Raw genomic sequence first — 18,622 nt, forward strand, 5'->3', positions numbered from 1 at the left:
ATAAGATATTTTACCTAACACAACATTCCTTTGTATGTAAAAGGTCAAACATTCAACGAGACATTTTGCACCTAATGATAATTGACCTCAAAACCTATTAGCGCAATCACTTATGCAAGTATCAATTATATTAATCTGTTTAGCCTCGGGATTATGGTGCAGTGGCAGGGTATCTAAGTTGTCATCCAAACACCCACGATTTGATCCCTAATTATCATGAATTTGTAGAAATTTTTTCTCCAAATGAGACGCACGTCGGTTACCGGGCTTTTTGACCTCCCATCACGAGTAATTTTTGATTTACCCTGATGATCGATAAAATAGAATAAAACTAGTCACTATAGGGCTAGCTGAATTTATTATAATTATGTCAATCTATAGAGCCATAAACACCCAACAAGATATGTTATGTCACTAAAAAATTAATCCCAAAACCTAATGAAATAAATGCTCGTACAAATACCAATTCCACCAAGCGACCATCAATTTTCAAACTAGTATAGCAAATATAAATCGACTCGTTATACTAAAATTTAAGTATAATTAACCCCCAAATTTTATAATATTTAAGGTGACTGATCCTACATAATTTTCATGATAAATTTAAAAAGCACAAATAAATCTTAAGGTGACTGATCCTACGTAATTTTCATGATAAATTTAAAAAGCACAAATAAATCTTCTCAGACGGTCCAATATTACAAGTGGTTCAACCACTGTAAACATACAAGTGGTTCGAACATCGTATACATATGAGATGTCTTGTATAAATTTCAAACTTGTGTGAGAACGTCCTACCTCTATCATAGCATTGTGCCCCAAGGTGCAGGGCTGAGATATTCATGCATCTAAGAAAGATAAGCGAGTCCATCAACATTATGTCACTCCTCAATTAGGTGACAAACTCAAGTTCAGCCCCTGTTGGACGAACAACGTCACAGGAAACACGAATCCAGTGGGCAACATTGCGCTCGCATGCGGTGAGCTTCGGCGTACTCACATGCGATGAGATCGTGTGCAACAAGAAGCAGTGTACTCAATGTTGCTTGCCACAGAGATGATAAACTAGCTCGTGGCAATTCATAATGGAATTGTTAATCGGCAAGGACAGAATTAATAGAAGCAAAGCAATAATATAGAATTCGATTGTGAGAACCAGCAAACGCTAATTGTCAACTTGCGTCAAATGTTCTATGAAATAACATACTCTTGTTCTCAAACTCCATAAACCAGATAGATAGATAGCATAATAAGATAGCATAAACTAAGGAAGCAAATTCAGGTAATTGTAGAAATGAGAACTAAGCAGTGGCAGCAGTTCCAGCAGTAGCGGCCAAGCGCTTTCTTGCCTCCTCAATGATGCTTAGCTTGATACCCTTGCCTTTGGGAAGAGATATCCACGGCTTTGTTCCTTTCCCAATGGTGAACACATTTCCGAGGCGAGTCGCAAACTCATGCCCAGTGGCATCTTGGATGTGAACCGTCTCAAAGCTTCCCTTGTGCTTCTCCCTGTTCTTGAGCACACCAACACGGCCAGTATTTCGCCCACCAGTCACCATCACAACGTTCCCAACATCAAACTTAATGAAGTCTACGATCTTGTTGGTCTCCAAGTCAAATTTGATGGTGTCATTGGCCTTGATAAGTGGGTCTGGGTAGCGGATGGTGCGACCATCATAGGTGTTCAAATAGGGAATGCCCTTGTGTCCAAATCGGACAGATCTAACCTTGCATAGCTTGAACTTCAAGGGGAAAATGGATGATTTTAGTGCTTTGAAAAGTTAAAATTCTCAAGCATAATGAGCAAATATCAGTTTAAACAACTAATTATCTTTCTATACAAATTATATTTTTACGTGCATATAGTTACCATCAACTCATTAAGCCTAAATACAGCAAGTAAATAAAATGAACCCCCATATCCCCACTAAGTTTGCATGTTTTGGAAGTATTCTTTGGTACAACTATTCCAATTCCATATGGTTTGCTAGACAAGTAACAAAACATGAAAGAGTTCATGAGAAGTCATGATTAGCTAATTGGTGTCGTGTAGTAATTGTCATCAGCATTTTATCATGATATGCCCAACAAGTATCAGTAAAAGGAATAAAACACAATGTTGATACCTTAGCTTCTTCATCCCTAACAGAATGGAGACGGAAGCGTCCCTTGGTGTCATAAAGGAGACGGAAGTTCTCATTAGTCTTAGGAATTGACACAACATCTGCAGATTAACACCAAGTAATAAAACCCAAAACTAGTCTCAATAATTTTTCTTGCAGAATAAAACTAGGCACAAGACAATAAGTGTATAAGCCATTGAAGGGAAATTGACTACCTACCCATGAAACCAGCTGGATATGTCTTATCAGTCCTAACCTTTCCATCAACCATTATATGGCGTTGCATCAATATAGCAATGGCTTCACGGTATACAAGAGCATATTTCAGCTTGTTTCTCAAAATAAGTATCAAGGGTAAACATTCCCTTGATTTATGTGGGCCAGATGATGGCTTGGGAGCCTAATAGAGAAACAAAATTCATTAATAAATGTTACTGCTCAAAAAAGACAATATGAAAAAGAAATGTGGAAGGAAAAATTTATACTTACAAAAGCCCCACCAAGCTTGTCCAACATCCAATGCTTGGGGGCATTGAGCCGTTTCAGATGTTTCTTCAATCCTCTCGCCTGAAGATAAACACCACCAAAAACAAAAACCAAGGACGATCAAATTTCAAATAAAAACCAATGAGAACCAGGCAACAGCCATTGAGCAATAAGAATGCAGGAATGGGTAAAAACCTAGTTTTATAACGACTGCTCAAGGACCTACGTCTTTGTTGCAAATATTGGACCTTGAATCAATGATCTTGTATTTATAATCAAGCAGCACAAAAGAAAGTCAAACAAATTGTTCCATTGTAAGGAAGATGGTACAGCATTACACTGCGTTCCTCACGTTATTAGAACTAGAACTCAGAGGACAAGACACTTGTTTGCCTGAACCCACTAAATATAGGCAACAGGAAATTCTAATAAAATGCTCCACATTTAATTATCAACCCATATAACGTTTTCTAAAGTTTTGATAATGGTGATCCAGATCCGCGTGCAGCCAAACATAAAACAAAGTTAATTAACCGTTAAAGTATATCTCAAAAGTGGCAGAATTTCAAGTATTCTAACAGAAAAACTATTTACAAAGGCAGTTAATAACCCCATGCCGAAGTCCATGAATAGGAGGTCGCTTATCTAAAATTGCCACCTAGAAAATCACATCGACTCAATATAGGCGAGACAGCCATAAGAGAAATGATTGTCTCAGCAGGAAAAAGAAGAATCATCTAGCACTTCGCTAGCATAATATCCACGCACTATCACAAGAAACTAGATAAAAATCAACACAAAACTCATAAAACAAGAAACTTTTCCACAAGGAGATGTGATTCAAAAGAAAAACAGATGGTTAATAAACCCGACAAAACAAACAACAAGCAATTTATCCAGACACAGACACAAATCAAGAGCAAAGAGATGCATCTAGAATCTAATAAGGTAGAGACGAACCATTGTAACGGATGCTCGCTCCTAGCTTCGGAGTAATTCCAGAGTTCCGCCTCACCTGTTGGGAAATCGGCAACGACACTTTCTGTGTCTAATATAGCTGGGAGAAAACCCTAAAATGAGCTAAATGACGATTTTGGGCATGATTGCTATCTTGGATCGGGTTTGAATCTTTCTCTGTAGACTGTGGTCCGTCAAGCCCAGCCCATTTAAAGAGAAATATTTTATCCAAAATAAATAATAATTAAAAATGAGTCTCGTCCATATTATTTAAAGAGCATTAATCTTATGTCATAGTAAATTTAAATAGTTTTAAAATCATTGGATGCTTTGTTTATATTTATTTTCTCTACTATCCAATTTTTTTTGGTATATGATTTTTAAATTCTCAGAAGACTCTCTTATCAATTTTACTAACAATATTATATTTTTCATATTATCTTTTATATGTGTTTACTCGAGATGATAAAAGGCGAATACACTTATCCATCGCCTCCACCAACCCATTTATATGTGTTTACTCGAGAGCGCATACAAAGAAAGGAATTGACTGAAAAAATATAATTATTTATTTATTTAATTTAAAATGATTCGTTTCATAATTTGTTCGTCCGAACATGAGAATAATAAAATTTTCATCCTTCTCATAATAACTCCCTAACGAATTTTGATCATCAACAAAAGAAATCACGGTTCTCACAACTCCCCCAAGGAGCTTCGTAATAGGGCTGTGCAAAAAAATCGAGAAATCGAATCGAAATCGGTAGTTTACTGGTTTTGATTAACCGGTTAACCAGTTTTAAACGGTTCCGGTTAACTGGTTTTTACCGATCTACCAGTTCGGTTCCGGTTTGGATTTTTTTTTTTTTGCTGGTTTAATCGGTAAACCAATAAACCGGTTATTCAGAACTGGTTAAAACACTCTCCTTAAAACCGATGAGCAATCACAATTTTTCCAAACACTCCCCTTAACAGAAATTCAAACATAAGAGAAACCCGAAACAAAATATATATACATCAACCTAGAATTTAGCCACAAATCAACACATTTCCATCACACAACCAACCACCAAAAACCAAAAACAAAATCTCCATGAAAAAACCATTAGCTTATCAGAAAACTCCATAAGGGTATGAAATCCAACCACAAGACAAAGAAACATGTCATTTCAATACTTAACTTCTCTCAAATCCAGCCAATCATAATAACATATCAACATCATACACAGAAATAAAATTCCAGCACTGTAAACATTATACATTATGAGTATCATGCTTCATATCTTCATAAATGTTTGCACTTATTTTTAGAAACATAACTCCAGAAAATCCAAACACCAGAAAACTAGAAGAAGATCACCATAAAAAAAAAAATCCAAAAATAGCCTCAAGCTGAGAAATACTTGTGCCAACAGAAACCCAAACCAGCACATAGATATTAATATCCTAACAAATTCTGCACAAAGAGAATTCAGCATCTCCAAATCAACAACCACATATATTTAACATTGATTCCAAATTAGAGTCCATAATGTTAAAGAAAATTCTGCTCAAAGAATCTAATACCGGCACAAAACAATCTTCCCAAAAAATTCTAAAAAACAACACATCAGCCAGGCTCCAAATATCTCTCGAAAAGTCAGTTTTTAAACTCCCAAATAAATGCATTAATATCAGCTCCAAATACACCTCTTCTTCATCTGTTCAATTACCAAATCTACTTTCAAGAAGAAGATAGCAAAAGAAAATGCAGTTTCAAAATATAGAGATAAGAACGTGTAAAAGTCTATGACACTTGATTATTGTCAAATTTAATCATCTTTCCATACAATGAGGCAATAGTGAGATAATAATACACTTCAGGACAAAAATTCACAGAAATGATTATCTTCATTAACTTTTAGGTCTATATTTTGTTGATGAATACGAATCTTATGAACATTCAAATATGTTATCACAAAATTTGACGGACTTATATGAAAAGCCAAAGAGCCTCTCCAACCCAAATCTAATGATCATTGTCAAATTTAATCATCTTTCCATACAATGAGGCAATAGTGAAATAATAATACGCTTCGGGAAAAAAGCCTCACCGTAACAATTATCTTCAGTAACTTTTAGGTCTATATTTTGTGGATGAATACAATTCTTATGAACATTCAAATATGTTATTGCAGAATTAATTAGACACTTAGACTGTATGAAAAGCTAAAGAGTCTCTTTAACATAATTGATGGCTAAATAAACTGATGAGCAATCACAATTCACATCAACAGCTCAACACAACAGTTCAACACAACACATGTTACACATCAAACATTGTCTCTTTGTCTAACACAAATTCAAGATTTCTAAAAGACACATATTGCCGAAAGATGAAGACCAAAATCATAATCATGATCAAAAGGGGTCCATGCCGAGGCCGATCATGGCCTACCCTACATTACATCCACACACAACACATTTAGAATTTTTCAAGTGTTGATAGAATAGATATTACAAAACCTTCAACGAATTGACGATAAGCATTAAGCAATGATTGACAATAGAATAAGTAAAATAAGCATTTTTGTTAGGTAAAACTTGTCTTTCACTTGATTCGCTTAATCACTTCTCAATTCTGCATAATGATCTTGATAGAGAGAAGCCGCTACAAATTATCGAAGAAAGTACAATCATTTTCTGATGGTTTCAATTCTACAACCAAAAATATATATTAATACTTTATTTCATATAAATCAAACATTACAAAAACTAAAATAGTCAAACATAATACCTGCTTCAAATTTTTGTAACTCTAATAAATTTTCCTCAACTGTCATTGGAGACCCAGTAGCCCGAAACTAATCTTGAGCACAAATCAACGCTTGCATGATTCTAGGAACTCCTAAAAAAATCTAATACCCTACCTCCAGTGCTAAATGTTGATTCTGAGGCTACCGTAGAAATTGGTATGACAAGCAAATCGCGAGCCATCTCAGAAAGTATAGGAAATCTTGCCTTGTTATTCCTCCACCAAGATAAGATATCAAACCCTTTTGTATATGGATGATCTAGCTCAACCAAATACCTTTACAATTTTGAAGTTGATTCAGTTATAATATTGGCTTTCGATTTCTGATACTGCATTTCCAATTGATGTTTGACATTTTCTTTATTTCTTGCACAAACATAAGAATCTGTTGCATCTAAAACAGAAACTTCTCGTGAACTTGAAGAAACAAAAGGTGATGATGAAGTCATAGAAGAATCTCCCGACCCATACAATCTCTTATAATCATCATACATCTCCTCCATGGCTCGTTTTACACTATCAAATAAAGTTCCACCTATATCATTCTCATACATATGTGTAAGTATGAAAGAAAGGTATCCCAACTTTCGTCTTGGATCCATAACAGTAGTCATAAAAGCAACTTTGTTCCTCTTTGATACATCCCCTCAATACTTGTCAAATTTCTCACCCATAGAATATGCCATTGCACTTGTGTTAAGATCAAGACTCTTCTTCAACTCTTTTATCAAACCATAAATTTCACTAATATGAGACACAAAATCATTTGAAGTGACATACTTGCTGGCAGAAACTTCATTAGTGACATGATAAAAATATTCCAAATAATCACATAAGTTCTTTGCATTATCCCAATCCTCACTAGAAGGTACATTATGGTCATCTACTTTTAGAGTTACTACCATATCACCATGCTTCTCAGCATAAGATTGAAAAACTCGAATATAATTTAAAGATGAGGAAAGCATGATGTATGTGGAATTCCATCTAGTTGGAACATCTAAAGCAAGGTACTTCTTGTACTTAATGTTTTCAAGTAAAGTTGTTTCTTTGAATTTTCCAATCCTAGCAGGAGACATTCTTATATATTTTATGGCTGCCCTTATATTCTCCATTGATTCATCTATTATTTTCTACTCATCTTTGACAATCAAATTCAGAATATGTGCTAAACTCCTAACATGAGACATCCCCCCCCCCCCAATTAGGTCGGTTCATAAATTTTCTTTTCAAATACAAAATTGCCGTGTCATTTGAACTTACATTATCAACTGTCACGGTGAGCACATTATTAATGCCCCAATCTAGCAAGCATTTATAAATCAATTCACCAATATCATTGCCTTTATGATTAGAGACAGGACAAAAATTCAAAATTCACTTATGCATATTAAAGTCAGTATCAATAAAATGGACAGTTATGCACATATAACATTCCTTTTGTTTTGAAGTCGAAGTATCAGGCGTCAAACAAATCCTACAACTTTCATTTTTAATAAACGACTTCAATTTATCCTTTTCTTCCATATATAACTTATAGCAATCCCTAGTAACAGTAGACCGAGATAGAACAGAAAATGAAGGGCAAGCCACACTCATTAAGTATTGAAAACTCTTACCCTCCACAAATCTAAAAGGCAAATCATCTACTATGATCATATAAGAAACAACATTTCTAACTGTGGTTTGATCGAATTTCCAAGCCTGTAAATTGGCTTTTACTTTGCCAGACACCTCATCAACTTGTCTTCCAACAAAAGTTAATTGACTTTGTATTACCTTTAAGTCCTTTCTATTGAGAGGATTGTTTGGACACTTAGGAATATGTTGTCTCAGAGATGTAGTTCCATTTTTGCTTGGATCTACATAGTAAACATGACTGCAATGCAAACACCTTGCCCTTTGAATTCCATCATCTTTATCAATATAAGTTTCAAAATGCTCCCAAATGAATGAATGCTTCTTTCGAGAACCAACACCACCTCCAGCTCTTTTTCATTTGTTTTTGATATCTTAAGTCGATCGTGAGCCAGAGTTACCGTCACTCTCAATGTTCTTATTAGATTCTTCAGTTGCCATTGGGTCATTCTGCAATATATTGAGCACAACTAATTCTTCATGTTGCTTCTATTTTGAAATCTAAGTTTCAAAAAGAGAAAACAATAGCTTTTTTTTCTTCTGCTATGGACCTACGGTGAATCAGTGATAACGGTGATACCTCTGTGAATGTGATTGCTTCTACACGCTCTGACAGAGTTGGTGACGATGATCGACGGTGGCGTGGTGACCTATGATTTGATGCGATTGGAGCTTCTTGTTCCTTCTGCTTGGAAGAAGGTCGAACCATCGTCGATTACGTCGGTAATACAACAGCACGCCAGCACCAATCGACACAGTAGACCAAATGGCGGGTGGCGGAGACTGCTCTTGGACAACGCCGGTGACTCGACGTCTGCGACGATGCCTACCAGTCGGCTAGGGTAAAAATCGCCAAATTGCGATTTTGGGCGGAGACGTGGAGTCGAGGAGAGAGAGAGATGACCACGGGAGGAGTTTTTTTTATTTTGTATTAAAAAACCCCAATAATCAAGGCCACTTACCATAATCAAGCCCGCTTACCCAGCAGTCCACCAGTTCTCGATTTGAACCGGTTAACCAACCGGAACCGGTTCAACTAGAACCGATTACCGGAAAGGATACAGGTCGGTTAACCAGTTTTACATAATCGATGATAAATCGAAATTAACCAGAACTGATTAATCGGTTAACCGACCGGTTGAATAGGCCTACTTCATAATCAATGATAACATCATGGTCACGAACTCACACTAAGGACCATGACGAACAATTCTGAGACGGATTCAAGAGATTAAGTGACTTTTTGTTAGAAATGTGAATAGTGGAATAAGAAGATTTCATTATGAATGAGTCTTTAGTTTTAGTTTCATAGTCTTAAATCTTAATGTTGATTTATATTGTTGCACATGTGTGAATGGTGTGAATAAATTCATAGGGAGATGCACTCTATAATGCGTGAGTACAAATCCAAGGTCTGGATTACACTGAACCATATTGATTTATGTGCGAGCATGACTTGCACAAGTTGAATGTCGGATCGATTGGGCAAAATTTGTTCAAGTAGTTTTGTTTGCTGCTCAAGAGGGTAACAGAAGCATTAACTATTGTTAATGACGATTTCGTAATCTCCGCGAAAGCAAAAGCTATAGCAAAAAAGAGAATAATCTTCATCCACCTTCATTCCCCAAATCTTCTCTCCACAGTGCATTTCCACTCAATGATTTGTCTGTGCTAACAATCAGATTTCTCTCAGTTCACCATGAACAATCAGTGCTTGAATGTGTAAGTGGTTTTGCCATTATATCCTGAGAAACAAACGTCCATCGTGTTGGAGCAATCTATGTGACTGTAGGTTTTAATGTTTGAGCAAAAATTTAAGTTAGGTTTATTGATGTATTTGATATGCGCTTGTAAGTGTGCAGGCTGCAAGTACAACAAAGAAAGTTTAAGTGTGATATTGGTAAAGGAAAAATCCAAGTGGAGTCTTGCCAGTGTAAATCCAAGTATGTAGTCTTAGCAATGTAAGTCCAAGTGTGACTTGGCAAGGTTGAAATCCTGGAGCGAGGAGCTCTTGGCAATGGAAGACCCAACAATAAGGACAAGGCTGATGGAAGCTCCTGAAGGTAAAACGTGAAGGATGGGGAGACATCTGAGGGATGCAAGGGTGATGGAGGAGGCTAGAAGGCAAGGTCGAGAGTTGTGCAGGTGAGGACAAGTGCATGAGTGATTGTACTCAAGTAAAACCCTAGTGTTAGGGTTTACCAGTTGATTGGTAGGGTTCAGTCGACTGGTTCTGACAACAGTCGACTGGTATCGAGCCGTTGGCATGTAACAGTCGAATTTCACACGAGGTTAGTGTTGGAACCCCAAAGTTGTTTTGGTGTGATCAACAAGTTAAGTTAGGTTCTGTGTGTTTTTAACCTTGTGTCTAAGTGTGCAACTTAGAAGCACAGGTAGTCGAGCGAAAGACGCAGCTAGCGAGAAGGACGACACGCAGTGCGTCCGAGGGATGAGGCGCTACGGAAGAGTACACCGGAGGACGAGAAGGAAGTGTGCGGTGGTTCCGAGGGACGAGAAGCCAGAGCAGAAGACTGCTCGAGGAGCAAGAGAAGCAGCTAGTGAGAAGGTCGGCACGGGGTGCGGCCGAGGGACGAAAACTGCGGATGAGTATGCTGGTGGACCAGAAGGAAGCACGTGGCGATTCCAAGGGATGAGAAGCCGGAGCGGAAGCCTGCTCGGGTGAGCCCTATTCCGGATGACAGAGATCACCCAAGCGAGCGGAAGACTCGGTCTGAGACGAACGGAGCCGGAGCAGAAGACTTGGGCTGGAAAAAGTCAATGAGGTTGACTTTTTCGTCCGGGGCGCCCGGAGCTATCCGAGGCGCCCGGAACAATCCGGGGCGCCCGGAACCCTTCCGACCTCTCGGAGTTAACTTTTAGACCGGATCGAGTTTTGACTCGATCTGAACGTTGGGGGTTAATGTTTATCCCCCTTAGGGTGCCCGGAACTAGCCTTGGTCCATAAGCTTTTTCAACAACTCAAGCAATTCATTCTTTCTACACTTGTACGCTTTCTCTGTAGTTAAGCTTCTGTTTTCTGCGCTTCATCGTTGTAAGAGGCTTCTTCGCCTGAAGGAGTTTTTAGTATGATCATTCTCCTTGGATTAACAACCTTCCCGGTTGTAACCAAGTCAACTCTGGTGCATCGTATTTTCTATTTTAAGTTATTGTTTTTCGATTTTATGCAAGTGTTAGTTTAAGAGTTCGAGAAGGGTTTGATTTTTATTTTCAGGCTATTCAACCCCCCTTCTAACCGGCCGTCGCGATCCAACAGTTAGTCAACTGGTGTCTTTGCTAGCAGACTGGTAATTGGAAAGCTTGGTGTTTTCCTCCCGAGCTCTATTTAAAAGAGCTCGGGGTGGCTGTCTTAGGTGACGACAATAGAGGTAGTTAACCCCTATTAGAGTCTCCAAAACTCTCCTTGTGATCCAAGTGCTTGTGGTCAAGAGTTGTGAGCTTTCTCCACTAACTAGGAGATTGTGCTAGCCGGAGTTAGCCGGGGATTGATCCGCCGATGAATCAAGGTTTTGTCCATCTTATGGACACGCCGTGAAGTAAGAGCAAGTTATCTCCAAACCATGTAAATGAACGCGCCATTTAGTTTGTTGTATCCTTATTGTTTATATGTTAGCTTTCATCTTGTTAGTTTATTTTTGTATTCCGCTGTGCACTAACAAGTGTAGGAAGCAATCGAAGTAGGTGATCGATTATTCACTCTCCTCTAGCCAGGCATCATGGTCTCAACACATTGTAACATAGAATAACCAGAAGAATATGAATATGTTTTAAGGAAACTGCATCACGCTGGCCTCGATGACTCTTTCTTCCACTTTGCATTCGCAGTTAGGAGTCTTCACTCAACAGTCCAAAGTCTGCTGTCACGCCTCGGAGGAGTCCCTGTCCAAAGAAATTTCGACAGCATCTCCCCTGTATGGCGGACAATCTGAAACTTTCTACATATCCATATACCTCAGCCACATGCGGCTGGAATAACAACGATAATAAAATACAACACACAGGCATTCCACGCAGTTTAATAAGAAATAAACAAATCAGTAATACCATGACTCGAAAACAACCCTACTCCACTACACTCATAAAACTCAAATCCGATTTTTCCTACTCCACTACACTCATAAAACACAAATCCGACGAACTCACCTCTTCTGCCGTCCAGGCAAGCATGTAGTAGAACAAAGCCAAATCATACCAAAATCCATTTACGATAAGAATCCATACAAGATCCATAAGTAAAACCAATACAAGACTAAGACATAGTCTGATAGAGATAAAAAAAATAACAACTCGAGATCAGCAAAGGACTAGCACTACGTGCAATGGGGACTAGCGACTGGGACTGCTCCGGACAGCCTCAACCTGAAAAATAACAACAATGGAGGCGTGGTGAGTCCAACACTCAGCAGGTACAACTGATATGCAAAGTAGGGAAATTAACATCTAGCACTAATCATGCGTACAGTCTCCTGATATAAAAGGATGAAATGCAACTGAAGTAAACAGGAGAAAACTAACCAGACTGGTATAAGGACAAGCAGTCAGTGGCATAGAAATCAGATGATGTCAAACATGGCCCAAACAATATACGATATAAATGCGTGCACAAGCAATAAATGCATCATGCATATGATGCCAATGATGCGTCCTGGTCACCCCTGACGCCAGTCGATCATCTCACACACAATAGTGAGGCCGAGTGGGTAGGGCTGTGACAATCATGCACTCTGTCGTCACTACTCCTGATGAGTGGCCGAGTGGACAGGATGCTGTCGGAGTACACCTATCATCCTACCTCAAATCATAAATGGGGGAGCGCAATGCTCTCATCTCCCGGTACACGATGACGGGGAGGAATCTCTGCCGGCTAACACGTTGCATCACGCTACCCATAAGCGGACCAACGAAACCAAACAAAGTCCTTGCTGCACACACACTGCCTGAATCGACCACTAACCCATGAGTGGTGGTGTGTGCAAATCCATGTAACTGGCGATGTGTTCAACAATAATGGAGCGGACTATCGCACAGCATGTAATCATGCAAATGATGCATGACACTAACCACAAAATATCCTGAACTAATCCATAAATATATAAAAGTGCACCATAGGTCAACGAATCAAATCAAAGGTACACAGAAGGTATAAAACCTAGGTCCTGAACATGGTGAAGCATGGTATATCACTACCCCTATAAGCATGTATAAGCAGGTAAGGAATACATGAGATGCAAAACAAGCAATCAATCAATCATGTAACGGGTATCGAGTAGTGATTAACCGAAACAAATAAGAGAACATAATTATTGCTACTTGTTAAATTCACTACTGTGCATATCAAAGACATAAAGTCAAAAGTACCCGCCTCCAATAGGAAAGTCCAAATCTGCAATCGAGATACTTGTCTCGTGTCACAGTCCTGTATCAATACGACATACAGGTTTAGCTAATTATATACAAATTAATTAGCTAAATAAAATCCCTGGAATCTAACTTAAATACAAACCCAATTATAAACCCTAATTGGATCATCAATTAACTTATCCAAATGGAATACAACAAACTCATTTATCAATCTAATATAAACTAATCAACTGGTACTATCCATTACTATTAATGAAATTCAATGTAGAATGGAATCATCTCTAAACTCACCTAAATCTGGATGTATCACTATTAATCCAAGGTCGAAGAATTTCCAATTGACACGGCTGAAAACCTTGCTGCCGGAAACCAGAAACAATTAACACATGATCCAACTCCAACATCCAAAATCCAAACACCTCTTTATTTGCCTTACCCAACTCGATAGCCCTTGTTTTTCTCTCTACCGGCAGCTGGTGGCGAAGCAGGAAGACCCGTCAGTGGAGTCTAAGGCACAGCAGATGGCTGTTGGACCTGGCGTCGGCAATGGACCAAGGCTAGGGCACAGAAGCAAGAAATCTCCAACGATGGTCGGCGCTGCTCCGTGCGGCGGCGACCACGCATCGGAATCTAGGGCACAACGAAATGAACACACGGTGCCGGCGCGATCAAACTGACAGAGAGATCAGTGAAGGGGGTGCTCTGCCGAGGTGCGTCCATGCGGAGATGGCCGAAGAAGAGAGGAGAAACGAGCAGTCAGTAATCGGGCGGCGCCGGCAGTGAAGTCGGCGTCGGTTGTTGAGTTCGGTGGCAGCACAGAGGGAAGAAAAATGTCGGCTAGGCACGCGAGGAAGAGGAAAGATCCGGCGCAGAGGAAATAAGGCACGGCGTCGGGGCTTAGGGGAATGAAATAAAAGAAAAGCAAGAAGAAACCGCCCGCGGCGACGGTTAGGGCAAAGGAGGAGTCGGCCGCGGCGTCGAGCACGCGGGGGAGGAGGCGGAAGAAAATAGGAAAAAGAAATAAGAAAACTAAATAAGAAAACGTAAAAGAATTTTTGAAATTAAACTTTCCCTCACTTAAATGGGTAGCCTAAACAGGCTTTCCCGGAACCCAAATTTTATCCCCGTTAACTCGTCCATACGAGCTCCGAAAAATTTCCGAAAAATTTCCAAAAATTTCGGAAAATTCCCTTATTAATATTCGCCTATTTTCGGTATTTTACACTGCACTCAGACTCGGTAGTCGGAAGTCTACACTTTGACTCGACAGTCGGGAGTTTGCACTCGAAGTCGAGAGTCGAGCATACAAGGTAGCTCAGTTTTTCAATCAACTAAGCATCCTAAGCAGTTCTTCCTTCCTTGCTTGACAATCTGAGATTATTAGCTCAAGTCAATTCAATAGATAAGTCTGACTTTATTTTTTTTTTAATAAATTTAGATCTTTTCCCTCTATCTCTAACTATAAGATTGTCCAATACTTTTAATGAGCTAAATAAAAAATTTGCATAGATAATGAACTAGAGCTTAGTACAATCATGGTTAAGATCCATCTCTGGCCAGCTAGTATAGGTCACAAGCTTAAGGCCTAACCGTGATTCATGACTATGAATGTCCCGCGTTTGTTTATTATTTCTTCCTTTTTCCTTCTCACTATGGACATTTCTGATTTTCTCACTCTTATTTTTCTTTCTTTCTCTCCTCTCCTCTCCTCTTCTCTCGTGATTTTCTCACTCTTATTTTTCTTTCTTTTCCTCCTCTCCTCTCCTCTCCTCTCATGATCTTTTCTCGCTAGTAACTCCATTTCCTTTCCTCTAATAAACATAACATAAATACTTGACCTTAGACAATATTGATATTGAATTTGAAGTTTTTTATGTGCTTATGTAGCTCTCTACCATTTTCTTATGATGTATACCGTATTAGGATATCTTAAAATATATTATGCATAAATCTTTTATATATTTTTATGTATATGTTCCTCTTTAGTTTTTTCTTTATGATGTATATAAATATAGCTTGTAACATCATTCTGTATTGATAAAAAAATATATTATCTCAATACTCTTTCATAGTATCAGAGTCTCTCGCCTATGCCACAGACCCTAATTCTAACCACGCCACTGTCGATGCTCACCCTCTTAGATTATTTTTTTTTTCCGATTGCTCTTATGGTTGCCTCTACGACCAACCTGATCTCATGTAATGTTGCTACTCATGTGCCATTAAAGTTGACTTCCTCCAACTATCTTCATGGCGTCTTTAGTTCACGACCCTCTTCACCAGTCATGATCTTCTTGGCTTTGTTGATGGTTCTCACTCTTGTCCAGACAAACTACGTACTATCGATAGTGCTCAGATTCCTAATCTTGCATATCATACTTGGATCTGCCAGGATCAACTCATATTTAATGTTATTATTGGATCTCTTTCTCCATCCTTAATTTCGTTCATTGTTGTTGCTCACACATCTTGTGATAATCTGATGAACTAGCAGTCATGAATGCCCCTCTTGACATTGAAGACCTCATATCTTGGAATACTCTTTCTTTCACTTATTGCACGCCCTCTCGTGGTCGTATTACACAATTCAAAACACAACTTTACAATCTAATCAAAGCCTCTCAATCTATCATTGAATTTATGTAGTTTATCAAATCCAAGTCTGATGAACTGTCGCTCATGAATTCCCCTCTTGACATTGAAGACCTCACCATCAAAATCCTTCATGGTCTTGATGATGAGTATAAGGAACTCGCCCATGCCATTCAAGCCCAAGACACTGCAACATCATTTAAGGAACTCCATGAGAAGCTCCTCAATCATGAAGATCATCTTGCCGCTTATAGGGATGCACAAATCACTCTTACGGGCCACTGCCTACCCCACCTTCCGATCTGCTATCTCCTTACGTCGACCGCCTTACCCACTTGTCACAGCTCATCCTCACAGGTGCTAGTCCCATTGGTCGGTAGTCCTCCTAGCCACAACAACAACTGCACTCTCCAGCACAGGGGCAACGTGTCTTATGCCTGTATCTTTAATGTTGTCAATTGTGCAGCGTCATGGTCACTTTGCTCGGTGCTGCCCTGATTTTTCATATTAGCTCGCTCCTACTCCTGTACCACCCACTCGCTCATCTTGTGCTATGTATGGATCGTCTACTCCGTCAATTGCTGCCTACACTATAGCATCGCCCTCTTCATCTGATTGGATCTTAGACTTTGGCGTCACCCATCATGTGACTTATGACCTCTCCAATCTCTCTATGTATGCTCCGTATGTTAGTTCTGATAGTGTTGTTGTCGGTGATGGTGCTGGACTTCCCATTACTCACATAGATTGTCTCTTACCACCCTCTACCCCTTCTTCTTTGAAGTTTCCCAATGCACTTTGTATTCCATCAATTAATAAGAACCTTTTGTTCGTCTCCCAACTCTGTAAAACTAATGATGCCATTATTATTTTCTCTTCCTCTACATTTCAGGTGAAGGATCCTTGTATGGGGGCTATTATCCATCAAGATCTACTCAAAGGAGGTGTCTACTCTTAGTCTACATCCACTCATTCTCCAACACTGGTGTATTCTTCTTTTGTCATTTCTCTCCCTATCTGCCATAGTCATCTAGATCCGTCAACTCAAATCTTACATCAGCTATATTGGCTCATCAGCACATGAGAGGTTGGGGGGGGGGGGATGAATCATATATTTTTGAAAACAGAGTTATTTTAAAATTTTAAAATACAATCATAGCGGAAAATTTAAACTGAAAAGAGCATAAGGAAAAACTCAGTCATTTTTACTTAGTTCAGAGCTTTCGGCAACTGCTCGTGTGTTGCTGTCGATCTATCAAAAATGGTCGGACAACTCAGAGGAGCAGCTCAGTGGCAGAACGACTTCTTTGAACTAGCAGTATAGCTTAGAAGGACACTTGGATCGAATGAATATTAGTTGTTGTACAAAGAGCAACTTCAATCCTCCTTTTATAGGTTGTTGAGGGTGCCTCTAACATCAACTCTCATCCCCTCTGCTTCAGAGTCAATAAACTCCACTTTCAGTGGTTTTTATCCTTCTGAGAGCACCTTCATCGACCTTTGAGGTGCCTCCAACCTCCGACCGTAGTGAACTAGATGGTCTTTGCGAGCTTTGCTCTTATCCTATGCGAGGGTGCCTCTAACACCTCTGAGGTGCCTCCAACCCTCTCTTCAGGGCACCTCCAACTGCCAAGAGGCGCCTCAATGCCTTTTTCTCCAGGGCACCTCCAATCGCCAAGAGGCGCCTCAAGCATTGTTCATCTGAGGTTTTTTTTGTACTTTTTCACTAAAATGTGTTAGTCTAGAAAGAAAGTATACCCTATTAAATGGGGTAAACACAATATAAAATAAGAGTATTAATTAGTTTTTATCTTTCCAAGACTAGAAACTGTTGGTGTAGGGAGCACCAGACGATCGAACCTAAGTTTTGATTATTGCAAAGGGTTCAAAGTTAATGCTACTTGTTATCTAACAAGTGTGATTGAGCTTATAGGAAAGTCCTAAGTGTTCTTAGGAAAAGTCGTAGTGGATTCTAGGCAGGTGGAAAATCCTAGGGGGAGGTAACCCTAGGTCCTATGGGGTGGTAACCCTAGGTTGTGGAAAGTCCTAACTGCGGTTAGGCAAGACAAAGTCTTGGTGGGTCTAATACTTTGGGTGAAATCCTTGAGTTGAGGACTCTAGGTGAAAATCCTAGTGGTCGTGGACCAGGTGAAAGTCTGGACGGGTCATAGAGCAGACGTCTAGTATGAAGACTTGAAGTCTAGAGCGCTGAGCAAAAGTCCAGTCGGTCTGGAGGACCAGTCTGACAAAAGGTAACTCTCCTGAGAGAAGTAGGTGAGGACACATTCCCCGAAGAGTGAACAGTAGACATCGGTTCAACCTAAGGTTTCCGAAGGAAATCTGAAAGTCAAAATTGGGCAATCTGAAGGCTGTCAAAGGTTATATATTACTTTACTATTATTTACTATTTTTCTTACTTTGTTTTGTAGGAAAACTAACATTTTACATGTTAAAGTTTCTGTTGGATTGTGGAAGTAGCTAGAGGGGAGAGGGGGGGGGGGGGGGTGAATAGCAATCGAAAAATTTGAATCGAGTACGCAATGGAAATATGAAAGACAATGCTAACACAAACTAATTTTACTTGGTTCGGAGCCTATTATTATTATTATTGTTTAATTAAGTTTAAAGTTAAGGTTAATTGAATTTTGATTTA

At 39.2% G+C, this 18,622-nt stretch overlaps 1 protein-coding gene and 1 long non-coding RNA gene across 2 annotated transcripts; both read right to left on the reverse strand.

The window, feature by feature from the left end:
• Nucleotides 1-1,113: 1,113 nt before the first annotated feature.
• Nucleotides 1,114-3,689, reverse strand: LOC122041795 (40S ribosomal protein S4-1). The gene is made up of 5 exons (XM_042601601.1): nt 3,570-3,689; nt 2,613-2,690; nt 2,343-2,523; nt 2,127-2,224; nt 1,114-1,742 (listed from the first exon to the last, which is right to left on the reverse strand). Exons 1-5 carry the CDS (start codon nt 3,570-3,572, stop codon nt 1,302-1,304), a joined length of 801 nt encoding a protein of 266 aa, XP_042457535.1. The 5' UTR covers nt 3,573-3,689; the 3' UTR covers nt 1,114-1,301.
• A 9,593-nt stretch (nt 3,690-13,282) lies between these two features.
• On the reverse strand, nt 13,283-14,366 carry LOC122039843. Its single transcript, XR_006128404.1, has 3 exons — nt 13,814-14,366; nt 13,669-13,736; nt 13,283-13,432 (listed from the first exon to the last, which is right to left on the reverse strand). It is a non-coding gene; the product is annotated as an uncharacterized LOC122039843 (long non-coding RNA).
• Nucleotides 14,367-18,622: the final 4,256 nt, after the last annotated feature.

The sequence above is a fragment of the Zingiber officinale genome, chromosome 2A, assembly GCF_018446385.1.
Source record: "Zingiber officinale cultivar Zhangliang chromosome 2A, Zo_v1.1, whole genome shotgun sequence".
Taxonomy (NCBI): Eukaryota; Viridiplantae; Streptophyta; class Magnoliopsida; order Zingiberales; family Zingiberaceae; genus Zingiber; species Zingiber officinale.